Genomic DNA, 20,635 nt, shown 5'->3' on the forward strand with positions numbered 1-20,635 from the left:
ATATATATTTTTTTAATCTCATTGTTTTTAAGGCCACGTCATGGTTATTTGAGGGCCTGACTCATGGTTTCTGAATACTTTGACTGGAAATTCCACATAAATAAGAATCTTTAGAAGCCTTGTGGCAGTCTGTCTCCTTTAAGCAGGGCTGAGAGGGGTGAGGTAATATCTTTTATTGGATCTGCTTCTGCTGGTGAGAGAGACAAGCTATTGACTGCAAAGAGGGGCAAATAGGGACACTGTTTTCCTTTCTGCCTTGAGAGCCAAACCCATCAGATACAATCCAAAGCTTACTGTGGTCAGTAGAGAAGGACTTGTTGTTTGCATTCAGGTGGTGACTGGTGAGTTCAGTGACCTCCTTGAACTAGGCATTACAAACACAGAGTAAGAGATTCAGAAGGATAGTCAAGTTAGTCTGTAACTGGAAACGCTTAAAAAACAACTAAGGTGCTGCAAGATCATTAAAGACTAACAAAACATGTAGATGGTGAGTCCCTGTTCAAAAGAGTTTTCAAATCTGAAAAGAAAAGACATACTTAACCCGAGAGAGGAAACTGAGTGACAGAGAGGGTAAAGTGTGTTGCCCAAGGATAAGCAGAAGTTCAGTGGCAGAGGCAGGAATGGTTGCCTGTTTAGTGCTCTCTGCTGCCTCCCAGTGAACTCAATGGAATCTGGATAAAACTCCCTGTCTGGAGACCAGGGTGACTGAATTGGAGAAGCTAAGGGAGGCAGAGAGATGCATAGATGAGACTTTCCAGGACACAGTATAACAGTCCCACCTACTGGTCAGACATCCTCTATGCTATTGAACGATTCAGTCATTAGAAACATAGACAGCTGGGTTTATGATGACTGGGAGAACCATATGGTAACGTGTCTTGAGAGATACCAACCTTCTTGTCTTGAGAGATACCAACCTTGCAACCTTTGCACCAGGCGGGCATCTAGATAGACTTATGTGTAGTGCTGGGGAGGAGCCAATGGTCAGGGTGCATCCAGGTACCAATGACATAGGGGAGGATAGGAGAGAGGTCTTGGAGGACAATTTTAGACAATTTGGAATGAGATTGAAATCTAGGACCTTAACAGTAGCATTCTCTGAAATGCTTCCACTTCCACATGCAGGGCCAGGTAGACAGGGAGAACTGCAAGGTCTCAATACATGGATGAGAAAATGGTGTAAGGAAAAAGGTGTTAGATTTATTAAGAATTGGGGAAACTGTTGGCAAAGGGGGAGCCTATACAGGAAGGATGGGCTCCACCTAAACCAAAATGAAACCAGATTGCTGGCACTTAGGTCATAGAGCAGTTTTTAAACTACGAGCTGGGGGAAAGCCAACAGGCCTGAAGGAGCACATGGATTAGACTAGGGATTTGAACAGTTAACCAGTTACCCAGTAGGCCTCACCCTTACCAGGTGATGCTTACCAGGTAATCAGTTAACTGGTGCTCAAGAGCAGAGCCAGGATCTCTGCACCCTGGGGCTGCTCCAGCTGGACTGGAGTGGTCCCCTGCCTGGGATCCTGCTTACTTGGTTAATTGATTAAACAGGATTTTACATCCTTAGATTGGTAAGAGACATCCCTTAGGGCAGGGTCTATTAATAGAGATTCTCTATGTTCTAGTAAAGAGGAGAGGATGGAAGATAAAATATGGGTTAGATCTAACGAGAAACCATTGTATGAAAAAGAATCCCATTCAATCAACCATGTAATGGCAGACAGCTAAATAGTAACATGCTTTTAAACTGCTTAAATGCTAGAAGTCTAAATAATAAGATGAGTGAACTAAAGTGCCTCATATTGAATGAGAATATTGATATAATAGGCATCACAGAACCTTGGTGGAATGAGGGTAGTCGATGGGACACAGTCATACCAGTGTACAAAATGTATTGAAAGGACAGAACAGGTCGTGCTGGTGGGGGAGTGGCATTGTACATAAAAAGAAAATGTAGAATCAGATGAAGTAAAAATCTTAAATGAACCAGACTATTCCATAGAATCTTTATGGTTAGTAATTCCATGTGCTAATTATATGAATGTAGCAGTAGGGATATACAGGCAGTCCCCGGGTTACATGGATCCGACTTACATCGGATCCCTACTTACAAACGGGGTGAGGCAACTCCACACTAGCTGCTTCCCCCCAGCAGACCAGGGAGACGCAAAGCTAGCACCCGCTCCCAGCTGACCAGGGAGACGCAGAGCGGCTTTTCTCAGTAGACACCTCAGCTTGAGAATAAAGGACGGAGGGAAGTGAGGTGTGGGAGAATAAAACTGAGCTCTGGAGAAATGTTTGGCTAGAGTTTCCCCTACAATAAGCACCAGTTCCGACTTACATACAAATTCAACTTAAGAACAAACCTACAGTCCCTATCTTGTATGTAACCCGGGGACTGCCTGTATTACTGACCACCTGACTAGGATAGTGATAGTGACTATGAAATGCTAAGGAAGATTAGAGAGGCTATAAAAATAAAAAACCCTTATTGATTGGGTCCATATCACCTCAGGATGGGATGCAGAGATAAAGTTTCTAAACAACTTAAATGACTGCTTCTTGAAGCAGCTGGTTCTAGAACCTGGAGAGGCAATTCTTGATTTAATCCTAAGTGGCATGCAGGATCTTGTCCAAGATGTGAATGTAGCTGGATCGCTTGAAAATAATGACCATAATATAATTAAATGTAACATCCCTTTGTCAGGAAAAACACAACCACAACCCAATACTATGGCATTTAACTAACTCTTTTTTGTAGTTCCCCTTTCTGAAATTAAGCAGAAAATAAAAGGTACAGTGCCAGAAGTAAAATCCCTGAAAGATGCATGGAAACTTTTCAGACACTGTCATGATCAGAAGGCATGATGATCAACAACCAGTGACTAAGGGGTTAACTCAGGTACCTAGCAAAGGTGTCAGACAGTCAGCCAATAACAATGCAGGTAGGAATTTCAAACTGGAAAAGAGAGTGGTTTTTCTCTCTCTCTTCTTTGTTTGAGATCAGAGCAGTTTCTCCCAGGCTATGTCTACACTAGAGAGGGTTTTTTTGGAAAAACGACTGTTTTTTCCGAAAAAACTTCACCCATGTCTACACTGCAATGGTGTTCTTTTGGAAAAAAACATTGAAAGAGCAAAGGGGTTTTTCTGACATTGGTAAACCTCTTTCTATGAAGAAGAAGCCTTTTTTCCAAAAGAGATCTTTCGGAAAAAGGCATGTGTGGACGGGGAAGAGGGAGTTCTTTTGAAAGAAGAGGAAAAAGGAAAAAGCACAGGTGCCCTGGTGGCCACTCCGTCCATAGTAATCACAGTTTAAATGCAAGAGAGCTTCCATTCAGTGTGGACGCTATCTTTTGGAAGAAGTTTTTTCAGAAGATCTCTTCTGGAAAAGCTTCTTCCGAAAGAAGCCTGCAGTCTAGACGTAGCCCCAGGTATTAAAGGAGATAGGAGATGCTTGCTCTCTCCAAGAACGGACTTCTTTAAATGTGTAAGTAGAGAAAAGTTTAGATCATCAGTCAGGGTTTATTGTTTTCCTTGTTTGGGGGGTTGGATAACATGTCTGAGCTGGCTAATTGTTTTTCTCTTTTGTAACTAAGGATTACAGCCCAGGAACTTTCCCTGAGTATATATATCAAATTGTGGCTATTTACACCTAGCCAATTTACTGTGCTTGCAACAGTAGTATTGTTTTGATAATAAAACAGTTTTCTCTTTTCTTCTAATTAACCAGTATTGGTTGATTGTTGTGTCTTTAGGATAAGTGCCTAGTTACAAAGGCAAAGTCTATTGTTGTCTGTGGATTCCCTCTGTTTTCCCAACTCCAAGCAAAACAGAAGTTGGGGTAAGGGGGAGAGTTTTACCTTAGGGAGAGGATTGCTACGTGATCTCTTCCCTGACTTCCTTGGAATCACTTGGGTGGTGGCAGCGAAGAACCACTCTTGGGGTTGTTGTTTTTTTTAATCCCAGAGGGACTGAGATTGAATAAATTTGTCTCTGGGAATCATGGAGAGAGAAGTTTTGCAGAGTTTATTCGGTTAGCTGGCCCTCCATCTCTGCACGCATAGTGTCAGGTTGTGGGATTGCGCTGTGACAGACACTATAATAGCTGCTCAACTTAAATGTATACCCCACATTAAAAAACACATTAAGGGAACCAAAAAAGTGCCCCTGTGGCTTTACAGCAAAGTAAAAGAAGCAGTGAGAGGTAAAAAGGCATCATTTAAAAAGTGGAAGTTAAATCTTAGTGAGGAAAATAATTTGACAGTTTATGCTCCTTTCTAAGTGTAAAAATATAATCAAGGAAGCCAAAAAGAAATTTGAAGAACTAACCAAAAATTCAAAAAGTATTAACATTTGTTTTAAGTATATCAGAAGCAGAAGGCCTTCTAAACAACCAATGGGGCCACTGGACAATGAAAATGCTAAAGGAGCAATCAAAGATACGGTAAACATGAAACTAAATGATTTTTTTCTATCCGTCTTCATGGCTGAGGATATGAGGAAGATTCCCAAAAAAGCCATTCTTTTTAAGTGACAAATCCGAGGAACTGTTCCAGATTGAGGATCTACTAGAATTCTTTGAGGGGACCAACATGAATGTGGACAACGGGGAATCCAATGAATATAGTGTACTTAGATTTTTCAAAAAGCCTTTGACAAGGTCCCTCTCCAAAGGCTCTTATGCAAAGTAAGATGTTATGGGATAAGAGGGAGGATCTTCTCATTGGTTAAAAGATAGGAAACAAAGGATAGGAATAAATTATCAGTTTTCAAACTGGAGAGAGGTAACTAGTGATGTTCTCTAGGGGTCCGTACTGGGACTAATCTTATTCAAAGTATTCATAAATGATCTGTAGAAATGAGTGAACAGTGAGGTGGCAACATTTGCAGATGATACTAACCTGCTCAAGATAGTTAAATCCAAAGCAGACTGTGAAGAACTTCAAAAGTATCTCACAAAACTAGCAGACTGGGCAACAAAATGGCAGATTAATTTTCATGTTGATAAATGCAGAGTAATGCATATTGGACAACATAATCCAACTATACATATAAAACAGACTAAAATTAGCTGTTACCACTTGAGAGAGAGCTTGGAGTCATTGTGGATAGTTCTCTGCAGCAGCAGTCAAAAAAATGTTAGGAACCATTAAAAAAGAGATAGAGAATAAGACAGAGAATATCTGCCTTTATATAAATCCATGGTACCCCCACATCTTGAATACTGCGTACAGTTGTGGTTGCCTCATCTCAGGAAGAGGTATTGGCATTGGAAAGTTCAGAAAAGAGCAACAAAATTGAATAGAGGCATGGAACTACAGCTGCTCCCCAAGTTACGGACCAACACTTGGTCCGTAACTTGAAGTGTTCATAACTCAGATTCCATAGAGTTACATGGCGACCGCGCTGTTCGTAAGCATGGATCGCCATTCATAACTCCAGTCCGCATTTACAACCGCTTTGGTCATAAGTGTGGATGGTCGTAAGTGGAGGTGGTCGTAATTCAGGGAGCGGATGTACTGCCATATGAGGAGAGATTAAAAAGACTGGGACTTGTCATCTTGGAAAAGAGGAGACGGGGAATATGCTAGAGGTCTATGAAATCATGGTTGGTGTGGAGAAAGTGAATAAGGAAAAGTTATTTACTTGCTCCCATAACACAAGAACTAGGGGCCATTAAATTAATAGGTAGCAAGTTTAAAATAAATAAAAGGAAGAATTTCTTCACACAATTCATAGTCAACTTGTGGAACTTCTTGCCAGAGTTTGTTGTGAAGGCCAGATCTTTAACAGGGTTCAAAAAAGATCTAGATGAATTCATGGAGGATAGGTCCATCAATGGTTATAAAACAGGATGGGCAGGAACGGTGTCCTTCACCTCTGTTTATCAGAAGCTGGGAATGGGCAACAGGGGGTGGATCTCTTGATGATTCCCTATTCTGTTCATTCCCTCTGGGGGCACTTAGCACTGGCCAGTGACAGCAGACAGGATACTGGACTAGATGGACCTTTGGTCTGAACCAATATGGCTGTTCTTATGTATTATTTAACAAATAGAAATGAAGGAGGAAAACATTAACTTCTCCATTTCCTGATTTGATTTTAAAGTGCAAAATCTGTTGCACCAACATGAGGGTTTTTTTCATTAATTTCTTTTTTTAAATTACTTAAGTGTTTGTAAAAACAGAGAGGGAGAAAAGAGTAAATTGAAAACACAGGCACAGTATATAAAGCTTTGTGAGAATCTGTTTTGCACAGCTGTTTGTTACATCACTATGTTAATTCTATAGAATTAACATAAAACACTTATTGCATTTTTCATGTATAAAACATTACATAGACATTCATCCTGACAGCAGCCATATGAGGCAAATTCAGGATTATTTATATTTTGCCAATTGAAATAGGGAGAATTTAAAGGGAAACCATCAATTTTAATAATTACTTTTCTGCATGAAAATGTGCTATTATTATTCTCTGAAAGAGATTAGGAGAAACCAACTAGTCAGTGCATTTTTTAGGGCCTTTTGTTTTGACATTTCCGTGTATAGTCAGTTTCACGGTGCCCATTTATTGTCAGCTTCCTTTTTCACATGTAAGGGATACAAAGCAACTAGAGAGAGGAAAAGCATTACAAATACTTTAAGAAAATGTAACTATAAAAGTACAAAAATTGATTCAGAGCCAGGTGCAGAATCAGAAACTACTTTTAACGTGACTAGATTTCAGGATTACTGTTCCTTTCGGCATTTTGCCTAGGGCTACAGTGGATCACTCAGGTATAGAATGCAACATTAATTGAATCCCACTTCTTCTTCAAAGCTGATGATCCATACTTCTCATTATACACTCTTTTGTAGATACAGGAAAAGCCCAGCTGTGGGACTGTGGTGTGAGAACTCAAAAAAAAAATCACTTCTAAAATTGTTTATGGATGAAAATGAATTTTAATGGTTTATCATTTAGCTCAATGAAAACAGATTTTTAAACAAACCAAGCAAATATTCTTCAGTAGGAAATGGCTGCACATAAAATTTTAACGTTCAGCCGCTTTTGAGTTCAACTAAGCACCTTTTCTCTTAGCTCAAACAGCTGAATGTCGTTTGTGCTGACATTCCAAAACAATTTGTTTTGTGCTGAAATTAAGCAACAAATTAGTTAGTCCAAAAAGAGAATCACTGAAAAAATAAGCAAGTGAAAACAGGACGTTTAAGGTACACACTGGAGCAAGGACTGCCTTCTCTTGTATATATGAGTAGTATAGCACCCAGTGCAGTGTAGCCCTAGTTCTGTTTGGGAATTCTGGGTGATTGTGTAGTGTAAACAGTAACGACCTCTGTTATAGCTTTGATCTACTCTATATTTGAGCGAGTTTGTCCGTGCATCTGTCTGTCCAAAAACTCCCCCTTAAACTGTAAGAGCTAGGACTACCCAATTCAGTATACAGCTTCTTCCTATCATAACTTAAAGCATGGGAAGGGTTTGGTTGTGTCGGAAAAATGGGATGTGCCTGGAATTGGATTGCGTCTCATTAACCACATAGAAAAGAGAAAAATCACCAGGCAGGTGAAAGGAGCCGGCTGGGGGCACCCCCCTATCTGGGACTGCTCCAGTCCCAAGCGTCCTACTGCCCCAAGCATTTTTAGGGAGTTCAAAGGGAGGGGTGGAAACTTCCCCTCCTACCCACCTCCCTCCAATTTGTACCAGAATATTGCTGGCTGTGACCCTTCATGAGGGATCAAGGGGAAAGTGCACCGTTTGCTGTATTCCTCGCTCTGAGTGGGGAGTTCTGGGGACAGACGAATCTGGATCTCCCCGAGCAGGTGGACATCCACACCTCCCCCAGCAGTGCCTGCTGGATGTGTTCTGGTGGGAAGTCAGGATGTGCCAGACTGGCTCAGACCAGGGGTCTGTCTTTGACAGTATAATGACCAGTACCAGCTGCTGCAGAAGAAGGTACAAGAACCCCATAGAAGGCAGTTGTGGAATAACCTGCCACCAGATAAAGTTACTTCCTGACCCTTTTTATTTAGAGGTTGTCTAAGTGCTTGATGCATGACCATCAAACTCATTTCCAAAATACTTATTCTATCTTTGCTGTAACTGAAAATTCTAATGGTCTGTATGAAGGTCTAATGTCTTTTGAGTCCTGCTAAGAAGCTCTTTGCCTCAATAATACCTTGTGGCTGTAAGTTCTGCAGCTCAGTTGTGTGAAAGGGTATTTCCCATTATCAGTTATGAATTTGCCACCTTTGTTACTTTGTGTTCATCAGATCCCCTCTGACTCTGCTTCTCTAAGACAGACAGTCCCAGTGCGGAGGTCGGAACCCCATCTAGAATTGCATTGCAGGATGCTGTAGGGACGGGTACAGAATTTTGCCACCCCAATTAAAGTAGGAAAGGTACCTCTGTGTATGTGGTTGTGGTACTGCAGCAGCTCTGAGGGGATGGTAACATGTCAGAATCTGATCTGTGTGTTTAGGTCCTATCCCCAGGGCTTTGTGCTGGGTAGGTGAGCAGGAAAAGGACTCTATATCCCGTCTGCTTGCTCCCATACACCACCATGGTCCCATGCTACACAGCAACCACAGTGCCTTATGCTAGGGGCTACTTCAGGTCAGTGACAGCAGAGTCCCTCTGCAGCCCCAGCTGTTTGCCTTCGCAGTGCGCATGTGCGCGCGCGCGCACACACACACACACACACACACATACACACACACACACACACACACACACTCTTTCAAACAGGCAGAGCTCACTGGAGGATCTTCACGGCAGCAGGTCTTGTGGGCCCAACCATACACTCTCTGCCACCTGTGTCTGAGCTAGCAGCTCTTGCAGGGCCCTAGATAAGAGATGCACAAACTCAGCCTGGTTCCCCTCCCCGACACCCTTAAAATTAGGCTCTTCCCAGCACTGTGGACCAGCACCAGATCACCCACTGACAAGTCTCTCCCTTGGGTGGCAGATCAGCACCCCCCGGATTCTGGGTTGCTCCAGGGGCTCTTCTAACTTCTCGTGGCTTCCCCCTTCCCTTCCTCCGCCCGCTACCAGCTGGCTCCTCCACAGCCTGGCGTAGCCAGAGAGAGTGCCCCAGAAACCTTCTCTTCTGCCCTCAGTACGCCATGAGAGGGATGTCAGAGGGCTATGCACAGGTAGGCTTAGACTCTGGGAAACGAGGAGCATGTGTCCTACTGAATTTGGTGCTAAAAGCATGAATTGAAGGGGATGTGCCATTGTTGGCAGATGGACAGCAAGGAGGTAGGAAGGGGGAAATCAGGTTAAAACGTGTGTGGAATGGGAGCTACTGTCCCTTGATACCTCCTCCACTTGGGTGGTGAGTTCAGTGGTCCCCTGGTGCCCAGGAAGCAGAAATGTCCCTGGCCCAGGGCTCGGCTCTACCAAAGTTCAAGGCCAGGTCTCTCCCCTGGCCCCACAGACTCCCCTGTGTATCCCCTGGCCCTGCATGCCGCTCTCAGGCCATTTAAAATGCCTTGTGGCAGAGTGGGGCTAGAGCAGCTGGCATTCACGCTCCTGCCCCATGGCAAATGGGAGCTGTGGGGGCAGTGCCTCCAGGCAGCAGTTTGTGGAGACCCCTCACCTCCTGCCTAGGAGTCACTGCCAGAGAGGGGTGCCCCAGATAAGCTCCACTCCCTCCCAGAGCCTGCAGCCCTACCCCTCCTCCTGCCCCCAAACTCCTTTCCACACCTCCTCCAGACTCCAAACTCCCTGCCAGAGCCCCACGCCAGTCCCCCACCCAACTCCCTCCCAGAGCCATAAGCAGGCCCCCTGAAAAGTTCTGCAGACCTGCCGCCCCGCCCCCCATGTTGGGGACTGTCACAGCCCATCTTGCAGGGAGTTCCATTGGTGCTGGCAATGAGCAAAGCCAAGCATGGGGGAGGAGGAAGCCATGCCCTGGCTGCCGTATGGTCATAACCCGAGTGGTCCTCTTCTTCCCCACAGAAACTGCAAGGAGAGAGCAATCCTAAAAATATTAACGACACTATCAAGGAATTGTTTGAGGTCATTCCGGGTGACGGGGAGCAGCTGCTGGAGAGAGATGCCTCCCGGTGCAGAAGGTGTGCTGTAGTGGGCAACTCCGGGAACCTTAAGCAATCTCAATACGGCCGAGAGATCGATGCTCATGACTTTGTGCTCAGGTGAGTGCAGAAGAGACTCAGCGATCTTCCTGCTGGTCTTGGCTATTTAACTGAAGCAACTGGGCTGCACATCACAGCAGAATCCAGCACTTGAAGTAATTGGCAACACTTGAGTTGACTTCCATGGGAGCAGGATTGGGCCTTAGCACCTCGCATGTTACTTCCCCCTCCAGATCAGAGCTGGGAATTCGTGTCCTTTACTGAACCAGAGGGTCAACTCCTGCCAGCGCTGAATACCCTTAATTCTCAGTGAAATCAATGGGTGCTGAACTACGCTGCCCCTTGTGACATCAGGTCCCTAGCTGGCCAAATGCATCCTTAGCATCACTCCACTCGCATAACTGAGCTAGTCTGACCAGAGTGGAATTCAGCCCCACATATTAACTGTCCCGCTACGGTCTTTATGCCTTCTTTAAATACAGAGTGATGCTGAAAATGAGGCTGGGCTCCACATAGTTGTGGTGTTTGAGTCTTCATTTAATACACAGAAATTTTAAATAAATGATATTTGCTTTTACTACTGATAGTTGGGCTCCCAAAGTGAGATTTACAAACATAAACTGACATGCAAGGCCAGATTTTGCTCACTTTTACACTGGTATACTCTCCTGTTATTTCCACTCCAGTTCATCTGATGAAGTCGGTTTCTCCCACAAAAGCTCCTGATTCTGTTTATTTTGGTTAGTCTCTAAGGTACCACAGGACCACTCGTTATTTTTCACTCACTACTGACAGGCAGCTGTTTTGCTGTGGAATGAAATAGCTGTTCTGCAGTACAAGACCGGGTAGGACAGGAAGCAACTAGACAACACCAGTTGTGTTACAGTGGGCAGCTTCTAAGGTAGCAAATGAGGGCCATTGTATCCAACAGAAGTGGCAAGCTGAATTTTAACCAGGCAGAATGTAACTACCCCCATTGGAATTTAGCCTGGAGATCTGGGCGGAATAAGCTTATCTTTGCAAAACATGCCATGGGGGATTCAGCAGCCCCAGCTGTCAGAAGCTTTGTTTATGTCAACCACCCCTGTGAGCACTCACACTATTGGGGGGCAGTTTCAGAGGCAGCTCAGAGGAGAGTGATTCTGCCTGTGGAATTGTCATCACTAGCAGGACCCTCTGGTGGGAATTCTCCCCTCCCCAGCCCCAGTCTGTATGGCTGCAGGCCTCTCCATTTTCCAAGGCTTTTATATAATAGCTAATAGCCACATGCACAGCTGCTTAATCCTGCTTTGAGATCTTGCCGCTTGAGATACCCTTACATCCTCGATTTTCTAGATGTTGAGTCAAGCCTGGGAAAACTGGAGCTCTCCCATGGACAAGTGGCAGCCCTGGATTTATTCCCTGAAAAATATGGAAGGAAAGATCTTGACACTTTTTAAGTGGTCTGCAGATAATTTTGACCCTGGTGTCAGAATTCAAGCAGCTTAATTCACCAGCTCGGCCTTGAAACCCTTTGGGAAAGTGCTGCTTTCCGGAGGAAGAACTCACAACAGGAACAGAGCTTAGCTCACCTTGAGAGTTCCCTTCCAATCAGAATGATTGATGGAGCCATGGTTCCACTCTTAGGCTACGTCTAGACTGGCATGATTTTCCGCAAATGCTTTTAACGGAAACGTTTTCCATTAAAAGCATTCGCGGAAAAGAGCATCTAGATTGGCACGGACGCTTTTGCGCAAAAGCACTTTTTGCGGAAAAGCGTCCATGGCCAAGCTAGACGTGCTTTTGCAAAAAAGCCCCAATCGCCATTTTCGCGATCGGGGCTTTTTTGCACAAAACAAATCTGAGCTGTCTACACTGGCCCTTTTGCGCAAAAGCTTTGCGCAAAAGGGACTTTTCCTGAACGGGAGCAGCATAGTATTTCCGCAAGAAGTACTGATTTCTTACATGAGAACATCAGTGCTCCTGCGGAAATTCAAGCGGCCAGTGTAGACAGCTGGCAAGTTTTTCCGCAAAAGCGGAAAAACTTGCCAGTCTAGACACAGCCTTAGGGTATGTCTAGACTGCATCCCTCTGTCAGCAGAGGGATGCAGATTAGGCAGGTCGACATTGCAAATGAGGCAGGGATTTAAATATGCCCTGCCTAATTTGCATAAAAATGGCTGCCACGTTTTGCTGACTCAGCGCTTTGTCTGCAAAAAGCGGCTGTCTAGAGGGGGATCTGTCGAGAAAGAAAGCCTTTTTTGACAGATCCTGTAAACCTTCTTGCAGGAGGCATAAGGGTTCAGTCGAAAAAGGCTTTCTTTCTGAACAGATCCGCCTCTAGACTGCCGCTTTTTGCCAACAAAGTGCTGAATTGGAAAAACGTGGTGGCCATTTTATGCAAATTAGGCGGGGCATATTTAAATCCTTGCCTCATTTGCAATGTCGACCTGCCTAATCTGCATCCCTCTGCCGACAGAGGGTTGCAGTCTAGACATAACCTAAGGCTGTGTCTAGACTGGCAAGTTTTTCCGCTTTTGCGGAAAAACTTGCCAGCTGTCTACACTGGCCGCTTGAATTTCCGCAGGAGCACTGATGTTCTCATGGGATGCAGTCTAGACATACCCTTAGATATGCAGACAGCTCTTGCTGGAGCCAGTGGGGGCTGTACGCACACCTTAGTCCTGGAGGAGGCAGGCAGTGGCAATTCATGCAGATATTTTCTTTGGTTTCAAGCCTGGCGCATTTGTGGCGAGACCCTGGCTGTGTTCTGGATTCAGAAAAAACCCTGACTCCCACTGAAACAGCTACATCTGCCACCTGCTCAGACTCACTCAAGGCTCAAACAGCCCTTTCTTTGAGCCCTGGCCAATTACAATGTTTGTGAAACACCCTGAAGCCAGCTGAGTTTTATCTGGCTTGGGGCTTATATTTAGTAACCATAAAGGATCAGTGTGAAAGATGGAAGCTGAGGTTGCTGTGTACATGAAGGGCTCAATGGCAGGGGAGTAGCACAGGGTTCCCCCAATTTTTTCTACCACAGAGCCCTTATAGAGTCCTGAAAACTTGGTGCAGCCATTACTAACTCTTTCTCAATGTCAGCAGCAAGATCTTTAATGTGACACGCACCAGTATTACCTGACGATACCCCGCTACCACTTTTTTACTAGATTGCTCATACTTGCTCATTTTGTAGGATGTTTTTGTTGTGTTTTCATTGTCTGATTTAGCAATTTATTTCATCACTGAGAGTTTATTATTTGAAAGTGCGTCATGCTTTCCCTTGAAAAAAACTTGTGCCTTTTCCTTTGTATTCAGAAGGATTTGTTTCTAAATGCCTTCATAGTTTAGCAGGAATTCAGAACTATTAGAAAGCACTTTGTTGCACACCACATGCTGCGCATCACGAGCATCTTTAATTCCAAGGCAAGTAAATCGGAAAGACAAATAACTCCTCCAAGACAAAGAAACTCCTGCGTTTCTTGTTACCTGCTGCTAACCTGATGAAAAAGAGGGGCTCCCTCTTTGTCAGCTCACTTTCCGATTTTTCAGTCACAAAAGGCTAGGATTGTCTTTTTTTTCCTGTCTTGTTTGTTCGTACCAGCAAAACTCTGATTGTTAGAAGCCAACTTTTCTTTTTTGGGGCACTTATCCATGGAGAATATGTTTGGTAATAAGAGTAGGCAGGGTTGTATTGTGAAACGCTGAATGAGAATGCAGCATGAAGAGAATTCTATTGCAGTGGGCTTTGGTCCAAAGAAAGCAGGAAATGCATATCATCTTAAATCTTTGACTTGTAAAGAGATAAGCTAGACCGTTGAATTGGATGTTTGTAGCATCTAATATATGTCATCACGCCTTCAGCTCAGGATCATTGTTTCACAGAGCTACACAGAGTATTAGCCCCTGCCCCTAAGGATGTTAAATTGCATTTAATCACCTAATTGAGTAGTTGATGGAATTACTCGATTAGTTGATATGGGAGGAAATTGCAGAGCTGCAACGTGGTTACCTGCTGACCCAGGGAGCTAACCCCATTGCAGCTCTGCCTTTTAAATATAGTAATAGCCGCCCAGCTCTCATGACATTTAAAAGGCAGAGGCACTGTGGGGGACTGGGCATGAGCCAGGACTCAGCTGTCCCAGTTCATGCCCGGTCCTGCTCTGTACCTCTGCCTCTCCCTCCCCTCCCACGGAGATGGTGCTGAGGGGAACCGGCTTTTAAGCCTGCTCCTCCCCACCACCAGCACTGGCTCCTGCTCCCCCCTCCCCTCTTGCTGCCTCTGATGGAGGGAGAAATGACCAGTCGAGTAGTAACTAAACTAGTCACTTGCATCCCGACCTGCTCCCATTTCATGTTGCAATGTCAATTTTTTTTATTGAATCAAGAGTAATTTTCAATATAATTGTTTTATAAATAACCTGTCTTATCAATTTTTTATCAAAACACATCACTCTCTACAACTGTCGCTAATATTTCCCTGAAGAGCCCCTGGGCCCATTGGGTGGAGTCCAAGAGCTCCTTGGAGCACACTTTGGGAACCTCTTAGTGCATGGGATTGGGAGCCAGGGAGCTTGGATTTTAGGCCAGGATTTGACCGTTTTTCACAGTGCGAGTTTGAACATGTCCCTTAACGAGTATGAGCCTCCATTTCCTCATCCGTGAAACGGGAGTGACAGTCGCCTTCCTCGTGGGAGTGGTGTAGGAGCCCGTCCATGTTTGGTCCTTGTGCATTGGGTTACACTAGTGTCACTGGGAGCAGATTGAAAAACTGTCACCACTCAGAGTACCTTGCTGGGTGCTTCCCTTGCTCACTCAAAGCAGTTTCTTAGTCCAGGGGCAGTCCCATTGAAATCAGTGGAATTCCTCCTGGGGTACGGTGCTAGCTGAGATGGCCCTGTGTTTGTAAGAGCGCTTTGCTCTGGCTTTGAGGGCTTCTGGTGGAACTGTGAACTGTCTCGCACGGTCCTGCACATGAGACCAGCTATTACCTCCACACAGAGACGTGCGCAGGAATTAAAACTTTAACCCCCTGAGGGGGAGCACAGACACTTGCTGTCTCCCCACCCATCTCCCCGTATAGCCCCCGCAGGCGTTCAATCTTCCATCCCTTCACCCTACCCCGACCCCATGGTCTTGCCTCTTTCCACCCAGCCCTGGCTCCTTCTCTCTTTCTACCCTGCCCCAGACCTGGCCCTGACAGGAGCTTGGTCTTCCCTGACTCCGTGGCCCCAGGGCCCGAGGAGTTCTGTGCCCTCAGTGATTATTGAGAGGCAGGGCCCCTGGTCCCTCCCCCCCTCCCCCCGCCTCACTCCTACACATACTGCTTTCTCAGTGCTACAATTCCTTGCATGCCCTTCAGATCCCTTTAGCCTAGTCTAGCTAATGTGATGTAGGTCCATTCCCCTATATAGTGTCACGGCAGCATAGGAGAGCCTTAGAATGGCAGCCATTGAGGGATTCTGGTTGGGTGAGGCTAGCCTTGAAATCACTGCCGCCCTTGCTCTAGCTGGCTTTGATCTCACTAGATTATAGCTAACTCAGGTAGCTCCCCATGCTGCAATCACACCCCTCCCACGTAAACATACTCTGGATGGAAACGAGGACCCTGCCCAGTGACTGTATTCTCCTCCCACCCCAGCAAGCAAGTCATGGAAATGATCAGAACAATTTCTCCTCTTGATTTTTTTCCCCCCTCTGTCTCTGCTTTCTGGGTTGCAGAATGAATCGTGCTCCAACCGCTGGGTTTGAGACCGATGTTGGGAGCAAAACGACTCACCACTTTGTTTACCCCGAGAGCTTCCAGGACCTGGCAGAAAACGTCAGCATGATTGTGATCCCCTTCAAAACGCTGGATCTGCGCTGGATTGTCAGTGCACTCACCACAGGCACCATAAACTTGTAAGTAAAGCTGAGGCCTACCAGTGCTCAAACTGAGTGGGAACGTAGCCGCTGTGTCATCTTTCTAGGGGTGCCCAGGCCTGTGAATCACCTTGTTTCTCCCTCTCCCCCCTGCAATGACTCCTTCAGTATGAGGGAGTCACTGGTAAGCCTTCAGCCCATCAAGCCCTCTTCTCAGAGCTCTGCTAGCTCTCACTTTGCATGGCAGGTTCACACTTGGTCCACTGCAGTCCCAGAACTCCTCAGAAGTATTCCTGTGTGACATCCAGCCCGTCACTGGGCACTTGTGTTCCCTTTAAGCTGTGCCACCCAGTTGTTTAGCAGAGCTCCCCAAGTGCTCACAACTAGCAGCATGTGTTTTACTGGTGGTGCACATCTGCATATGCTTTGGTGCACGTAACACAATTTATTCTGCACATAGATGGACAAATTTAGAGGGAACACACCGGCTTGACTAGAGGGAACACATTGGTATACACGCCGGCTTGTTTGAGTCAACAGAAGATTCACACTTACTGCCCCAGGATTGAGATGTATTTATAATAAAAACAATAATACATTTATCAACAAAGATCAGAGATTCAATGCTTCAAATGAGTGCTTACTAAGAATACTGGAAGCAGAATTGATTACAAGCCGGAAACAAAATATAAAACGCAGTCCTTGCTCTAAACTTATCAATGGTTATAGAGTAGATTCTCTCCCAAGGATTCAATCTTTGACGGAGCTGCCAGTTGTGAGTAATAACTAGGATCCAGGTTTTGTTGAACAGCCTCACCCTTCAAGGAGTTAGACTTGGTGTCTTCCTGTCTTGATTTCATATCCTTCGGTTGATTTGGAATACAAATGTAGATCCCATTCTGTTTGGCTTGCAATGCTAAACTTTCAAATGAACTGAGAGAGGTGAATAAACATCCTATGTCTTCTAGAATCATAGAATCATATTCTAGAATCATAGAATACTGGAACTAGAAGGGACCTTGAGAGGTCATCAGGACCAGTCCCCTGCCTTCATGTCCCTGATAGATGTCTGCCTAACCTGACCTTAAATATCTCCAGTGCTGGAAATTCCACAACCTCCCTAGGCAATTTATTCCAGTGTTTAGCCACCCAGCCAGTTAGGAAGTTTTTTCCTAATGTCCAACCTAGATCTCTTTTGCTGCAGTTTAAGCCCATTGCTTCTTGTCCTATCACCAGAAGCCAAGGAGAACAATTTTTCTCCCTTCTCCTTGCAACACCCTTATAGGTACTTGAAAACTGTTGTTCTGTCCCCCCTCAGACTTCTCTTTTCTAAACTAAAGAAACCCAATTCTTTCAGCCTGATGGAAAACGTGTTTGCCAGCTCTGCTTCTAAAACACATCTTAGGAATATAGCTTCAACATATGAACATAACTTTTTAAGTATCACCCATAAATACACACAGTGATTATGAGGATCTGTATGATGTAAGCTTCTATTGGCCACCTTACAAAACCCTTTATGGATATAAATATTATGAACCTGTATTTGTTGGACCTGATTGGAGTTGCTGTTACGGAACATTGAATCCTTTGCCATTTGGCATTGAGAGGTTCTCAGATAGCTAGCATAATAGACTTCAAGAGAGCCCCAAAGACAACAGACTCAGATTAGGGATGTAAGCAACTAGTTGACTATCTAATAAACAAAAGCTTATTGGATAGCCTATCCGAGGCAGCAAGGAGAGAGCAGGAGCTGGTGCTGGGGGAAGGAGGGAAGCCAGCTTAAAAGGCAGTCCCCCAGCACTGTCTCCACAGAGGGCAGTGGGGTAATGGGGACTGGGCATGAGCCAGGAATCTGCTGATTGTGCCCAATCCCAGATGCTGTGCCTCTGCTTTTTAAATGTATAAATAGCCTGCTGACTGCTGGAGCAAGAACAAGGGAGCAGCAAAGAGGTGGGGTCTTGATACTACATAGATTTAAACTGTCTCCAGCTGCGTGACTCAGGCAGAATCCAGAGGTTAAGTAAACAGAGCACAGGAGAAGAACTCAGAACCAGGTAGGGAACAGCTGGCCCATGACTTTGTGCCCATCCCACTGCTCCAGCACCTCCCTCTTACCCTCCCCATCCACTTGTTGACCCAGCTAGCTAGGGAAAGGGGCAAGGGCAGCCTCCAAACATCTGCTGAACTAACCCGGGGCAGAGGGGCAATTCTTCACTGAAACAGCCGTTGTTGAAATCTGAGGCAGAAAAGAAGCTTATGCTTGTAATTTACAAAACATCCCTGCTTCACGTTCCACTTTGGTAACTTCATCGCACATTAACTTGTAGTAAAACCAACAGGACAGCCTTTATTCCTCCCACACATTTTTCACAAGCAGTCCATATGGTGGCAATTCAACTCTCTGTTGGTAATTGCATTTTGCCAACATTGAACTACAAATGCAATCAAACTGACTTTTCTTTTGCTCAACAAGCAGTCACTGGTCCTTCCCCAGGCATTGTTTTTTCTGTCTAAGGAATTGTGTACTTAAGTTAGAAGTGATATCCTGGTTATAAATCACAACCTTAGGACATTTACCCCCATATAGCACACATTAGTGGTGATGTCTTTGTGTCCGGCTGCATGCAGAGAGCAAGTCTGTGTCAAACTATTTCATTCCCAGAGAAAGTTTTCTGAAATGTTTTTGCCCTTTTCCCAACTTCAGTCCTTAAAGCAGAGAGGAACAGTGAAAATACATTTTAGATGGATATCTTTACCCACTGATTATCAGAGCTGTTTGAAATGTTTCTAAGGAAATCTTTTTCTACAAAAATCCAAATCTGGCTTTTTCCCAGAAATGAAAGCCAGATTTTTATATGCTTTTTACAGAAATACTTTCAGTTTTCTCAACGCTTCCTTTTTTTATTTTTTTTATTTTTGTTTGTTTCTAATCCCACTTTTGCTTGGGAGACAAAGTCACATGCTGGGGATTTTCAAAATCCAGCATTTTCAGAACTGGAAAATCTGTTTCAACGAGGGGGAAGAGAATGTAGCTTGTGGGAATTCTGGTTTGTTTCAGTAAATTAATTAGAGATGCAGTTAAAAACTGCAGAATTTTTTTTTGAAAAATTGGTACATTTTGAAAAGTGGCAGAACAAACGCATCTTTGTTTGTTTGTTTGTTTCCTTCAGGTTCATTTCCTCCTTCCCTCACTCCCACCCCCAACTAATTCTATGGTTAACAATCTGAGATAAAAGCTTCAGAGTGATAGCCAAGTTAGTCTGCACAGGATAAACTTAAAAAACAACAAATAGTATGGTAGCACTTTATTATACCAGAATGGCTTGTGCATGTGACGTGAAGGAAACTTGGGCTTTTCTTTTTGAACAAAGAACTCTGGCTTTCAACAAGTACAGGGACTCACAAGCACTACAGTAGCCACCAAGAACTTTACCTAGCTACTGGCAACTTCTGACTCTTCCCAGCTGTGTGAAAGTGCCCTGAGGGCCACTGTAAGGGTTGGGTGCGGGAGGTGACTTTTTCTGTTAGAGGTATTATTCATACTTGTTACTATGCCGCTGAAAATAATGAAGCCGTAGGCAGAACTATTAAGAGGGAGGGAGTCTCCCCCAAGTGGTGAAATGTAAAAGGCATGCATCAGGCTGAAAAGGAAACTTGGCAGTTACGGTGCAATTCATTTCTGTGTGGTCACTTTTTAATGAGATGTTGAATTGGTAAGCACGTTTTCCATGAATTTGTTATATTTATTTTCAAGTCTCATCATTCTTATTTAACCTTTTCCTGGTATATTTTTAAGAAAATAGGCTTTTCTTTTACTTTAAAATATGCCATTTGTTTGATTTTTTTATTGACTTTTGTACTATTTTCTTTAACAGCACATACGCGCCAGTTCCACGTAAAATCAAGGTGAAGAGAGACAAGGTGAGTTACGTCTGTTTGTTTATTCTGTTAATTATCCTGCAGCAACTGGTGCCACAAAAACTGTGGGAGGATCCGAGGAAGTATGCAAGGAATCAAAATGCCCACAGTTACATTTTTAGCTAAGCTAAAAATGTAGCTAGCCTTGTGGTTCAGCAATAACTAATTGAGGCTAGGAGGAAACTTGTGCCATTTCTGCCCACTATGATTTTATAGCTTACTCGGGTACTGATCGGAAACATCTGGCCTCCTGATCCCATCCTGTGCAACAATTTCTATATTTCAGCTTGAACTAGACTAAAGTCTAGAAGAACACCGCTTTAGCATTGAAAAGGATATATACTATGTTTACTTTGCATCAGCAATTATATGCGCTTTTTTTTTTTTAATTAAGTTGCTTGAGCTCAAGGGAGGATTCTCATGTTCTTGGCCCGGAATGTTCAATCTTTCTCCGTCACACTCCTAAACTTTCTTTTCAGCCTGAAGCCTCTCCCCTGACTATTTAATATATTAATTCCTAGAAAGAGAATTCTACTTTAAATAAGTCAGTCGTTTGAGCTGAGTGTCTAACAGCCTGTAGGCCAGGAAACCTTTCAAAAAGCACGCAGCTTAAGATTTGCGAGGTTTTTGAGCAGTATTTCCTGATTTCGGCATGGAAGAATCCTGGTGGGGGGTTGCGACCCTGTGTTCCAGGATGCAGTGCTACTTAGCGAGATTTGGCCCAGCTGCCCTCCACCGTGACAGGCATTGCAACCTCTGAGTGAGAAGGGTCA

General features: G+C 44.4%; 1 protein-coding gene across 6 annotated transcripts in view; it reads left to right on the forward strand.

Annotated features, from left to right (window-relative positions):
- ST3GAL1 (ST3 beta-galactoside alpha-2,3-sialyltransferase 1) overlaps nt 1-20,635 on the forward strand; it is a 158,246-nt gene that overhangs the window by 130,678 nt on the left and 6,933 nt on the right. For all 6 annotated transcript variants that reach the window (XM_006123533.4, XM_006123530.4, XM_075920091.2 and 3 more), the window contains 3 exons: nt 9,964-10,160; nt 15,801-15,980; nt 19,820-19,865. In XM_006123533.4, coding sequence (XP_006123595.1) covers nt 9,964-10,160; nt 15,801-15,980; nt 19,820-19,865 — 423 coding nt within the window. The remainder of the gene's footprint in view (nt 1-9,963; nt 10,161-15,800; nt 15,981-19,819; nt 19,866-20,635) is intronic.

This window comes from Pelodiscus sinensis, chromosome 2 (assembly GCF_052426305.1).
Source record: "Pelodiscus sinensis isolate ZL-2025 chromosome 2, ASM5242630v1, whole genome shotgun sequence".
Lineage (NCBI taxonomy): Eukaryota > Metazoa > Chordata > Testudines > Trionychidae > Pelodiscus > Pelodiscus sinensis.